Genomic DNA, 3,262 nt, shown 5'->3' on the forward strand with positions numbered 1-3,262 from the left:
GCTGCACCCGTCACCTCCTGTCCCCTTTTGCCCGCCAGCACCTCCGGGACACAAACAAACCGCTGGTGTGTTTCCTCTTCCTGCACCAGGGCCAAACCTGCTCTGGCTGGCTCCCGCTCAGCATCCCCAGCCCTGGCTGTACACATGAGCTCCTGGCTCCGTGCTGCTGCTCCAACTGACCCAGCACGTCCCCAAGTGCCACCGTGCCATGTCCCAGTGCATGTCCTCGCCCCAGCGGGATTGGGCAGCTGCCAGCTGTCTCATCCTGCTCCTGCCCCTGCTGCTGCCAGGGAGCTTGAGCCAGGTTCCACCCCTTGGGTGGAAAAACCCCAAACCAGGCTCCCGTGAGGCTCCTTCCAAGCCCTGCATAGTGGATCACAGATGGGCACAGATCCCCGTGGCTGCAGCAGGAGCGGGCAGCAAGGGGCTTTGCTGCCAGCCCTGGCCCCTCAGCATCCCGGTGCCCACAGGGGTGAAAGGAGGAGGATGATCCCACGCTGTTTCAAGATGTGCACTGTAAAGACACTCGTGGCAAGGGTGAAGTTTCACCTCCTGGCTTCACCTCTCCCCTCGCTCTTCCATTGCCATCCCTTCTGTGTTTGCAGCTCCCCCATGTTCGTACAGCTGTTGCAACAAATGCTGAAACTTGTCTTTCTTCTCCTCTTTAAGGTGTGTGCCCCTCTTTCCCCAAAGGAAAAGAAGAGGAGCAAGAAAGAAAAACCCATATATTTGCTACAGACTGTGACTGTTTTGTGTAATAATGCTGCCTTTCTCTCCTTCTTTTAGGGAGTGCTGCCAATTTTTTGGAGACAATGGCTTGACTTTGAAGGTGTTTTTTACCAAGGCAGCACCCTTTGGTGTTCTTTGGACACTCACAAACTACCTTTACTTACATGCAATAAAGAAAATAAACACTACGGATGTCTCCGTATTGTTCTGCTGCAACAAAGCTTTTGTGTTCTTGCTTTCATGGATCGTTCTGAGGGACAGGTTCATGGGAGTGAGGGTAAGTGATTCTTTATCTCTGTCTCCCTTCTTCCCCCTCACACTTCTGCCTTTCCTTTTCCCCTTCTGCTCGCCGGCCAAGTCGAGCAGCAGCCCACGCAGACGGCCGAGTGGGCACAGAAATCCTTGTGGAGTGGGGACGCATCCTTCCCTGCAGCCTGCCCAGGCACCCGCGAGCTTCCAGAGCCCCCAGTCTCCCCCAGCCTGCTGCCTTTGCGCATTTTCCTTCAGAAAAGAGGTAACTTGCTCCAGAGCGTGGCACGAAGGATAGCTGCTATCTCCATGTTGCCGTGGACGTGCATCAGCCTTTGCCTGCCCCTTCCGAGTGACAATTCCCAGGCTGTGGCACCAGACCTAGTTGTTTCTAACTGCACATTCCTGCAAGCCCCGGCTGCACGCAACACGTTTCTGGTCCCAACCTGTGAATTTAATGGGGCCCTTGCCTTTCTTACGTGCAACAGCAGGCTTGCAGGGCAGCACGGTTATCCTTTGCACCCATGTGAGTCAGCCGCAGCTGCAGAGAGAAGAGCTGGGCTACCCTTGCCCACCCGCGGCCAAAGCCTGTGCGTGCGTCGCTGGTGGAGGATCGGCGTAATGCTGGCACATGGGGACTTGCGTCTGGGCAGCAGCCACGGGCACGGGGCCGGGCAGCGGGGCAGGCAGCGGGGCAGCAGGCCCACTCCCCCAGGGCTGCTCTCCTGGTGGCATCCCAAATGTTTGCTTACAATCTTAGTCCCACACCCTATGTGAACGCCTGCTCCACGGTGGCAACAGAGCCACAGCGGGGGGCGAGGGGGCGGTTATTAGAAACGCCCGCAGCTCCCTGCTGACCCTGCTGCCATTTTGGCGGCCCTCAATATGCGGTGTCCTCTGGCAGCAGAGCCAGGCAGGTGGGTACCCAACGCCCCGGGGCCAAGGGGATCCTGCCAGGGTCAAGAGTAACTGCAAGGAAAAGGCACCAGTGGGTGCCTCCTGCCTCACTGCGCCAGCAGGCACTTTTTAATATTAACAGCAATAATGGTAATAATACCTATTTTCTCCCCACCATTTGAGGAGCTCTTTGCTCACCCACCTGGGCAATGTTTCAGTGCTCAGAAGAGGTTGTTGGCCCTCGCTGCATGGAGAAACTGAGAGTTAACTTTTCGGGAAGCGTTCCTCTCCGGCAGGAGTGCTTGGCCAGCCTTGCGGTGGTGGCAGCCAAGAGGCTGCTCAGGGAATCGTTGCAAAATGTACCTGCCAAAAACCCGGCCTGGCCAGCTGGAGTCTGCGCTTGCCCACCCACCTGCCCAGGTAGCCGTACTCTGAAAACAAATTAACTGGGGTTTTTCAGTACAGAAGCAAGGTTATTCTGAAATGATCCTGGAGGCAGGGAAGTGTCGCTGTTACCATAGCTGGATGTGCTGGCCATTTTGATAAAGGCAAAACAAAAAGCATATTTTTGTGGTCTTCAGCCATCTTGTGGCACTGTCAGCTGTAGTGCTTGTGGGACGCCAAGAGAGGAGGTGTGTAGAGGGCTGACCGCTGGTCTCCTGCATGTGCAGCTTGCTCCTTGGTATGCACGTGCCATCTCTCACCGCTGGATACGGCTGTGGTCTGAGGGGAAGGAAGCTGACCTGTGTGTAGGGATACCCACACCGGCACGCACACGCTGGAGCAGCTGGAGCAGAGATGCTTCTTGTGCTCTCCTGGGTGCATGGCCATGCGTGAAGAGCCGGGGTGGTCAGGGGCACTCCAGTAGCTTCTCGGCCAGGCTAGGTCTTGTGCCATGGCAGGTGACACGTGCTGGGGGACAAATCCTGCTCTGGATGCCCCCCTTCCCAAAGGGGCAGAAGGAGTGGAGGGAGCAGGGAAGCAGACCCAAGTGGTGATCTCAGCCATGTTCAGCTGTCCTTCGTTTCTTATCAACACTGCCTTGGGAAAGGCTGACTTGCTCAAAACCCAGCAGCAATGAAGCAGAGACCCAGAGCAGGGGCCAGGGCGATGGAGGCCATGTGATGCTCCTGCCACGCATCCCAGCCCCTCACCGTGGCACCTGGCACTGGGAAGGGGTGGCACAGGTTGCTTCCTGAGAAGCCACCTCCATGCCCAAGGAGGAACATGGCCATCTCTCACCCCGGTGATGGGCCACAAGGGGCCTGGGCGCAAGGGGAAGGGGCTTGCAGGAGGACTGGGCTATTTGCTCTTGGGTTGACGTGGCATCCTGACCGGTGACAAAATATGAGTGAGGAGATGCTTGTCCCTAGAGACTGGCAGGGGG

The 3,262-nt window shown here is 57.1% G+C and overlaps 1 protein-coding gene across 1 annotated transcript in view; it reads left to right on the forward strand.

Annotated features, from left to right (window-relative positions):
• Window positions 1–669: 669 nt before the first annotated feature.
• The window catches only part of SLC35F3 (solute carrier family 35, member F3), a gene marked incomplete at its 5' end in the record, with an annotated part of 12,997 nt that continues 10,404 nt past the window's right edge, over window positions 670–3,262 (forward strand). Inside the window, 2 exons of the mRNA XM_009577589.1 lie at window positions 670–699; window positions 782–1,006. Of these exons, the coding sequence (XP_009575884.1) occupies window positions 670–699; window positions 782–1,006 (255 nt within the window). The remainder of the gene's footprint in view (window positions 700–781; window positions 1,007–3,262) is intronic.

Source organism: Fulmarus glacialis, unplaced genomic scaffold, assembly GCF_000690835.1.
Source record: "Fulmarus glacialis isolate BGI_N327 unplaced genomic scaffold, ASM69083v1 scaffold26325, whole genome shotgun sequence".
Classification (NCBI taxonomy): Eukaryota; Metazoa; Chordata; class Aves; order Procellariiformes; family Procellariidae; genus Fulmarus; species Fulmarus glacialis.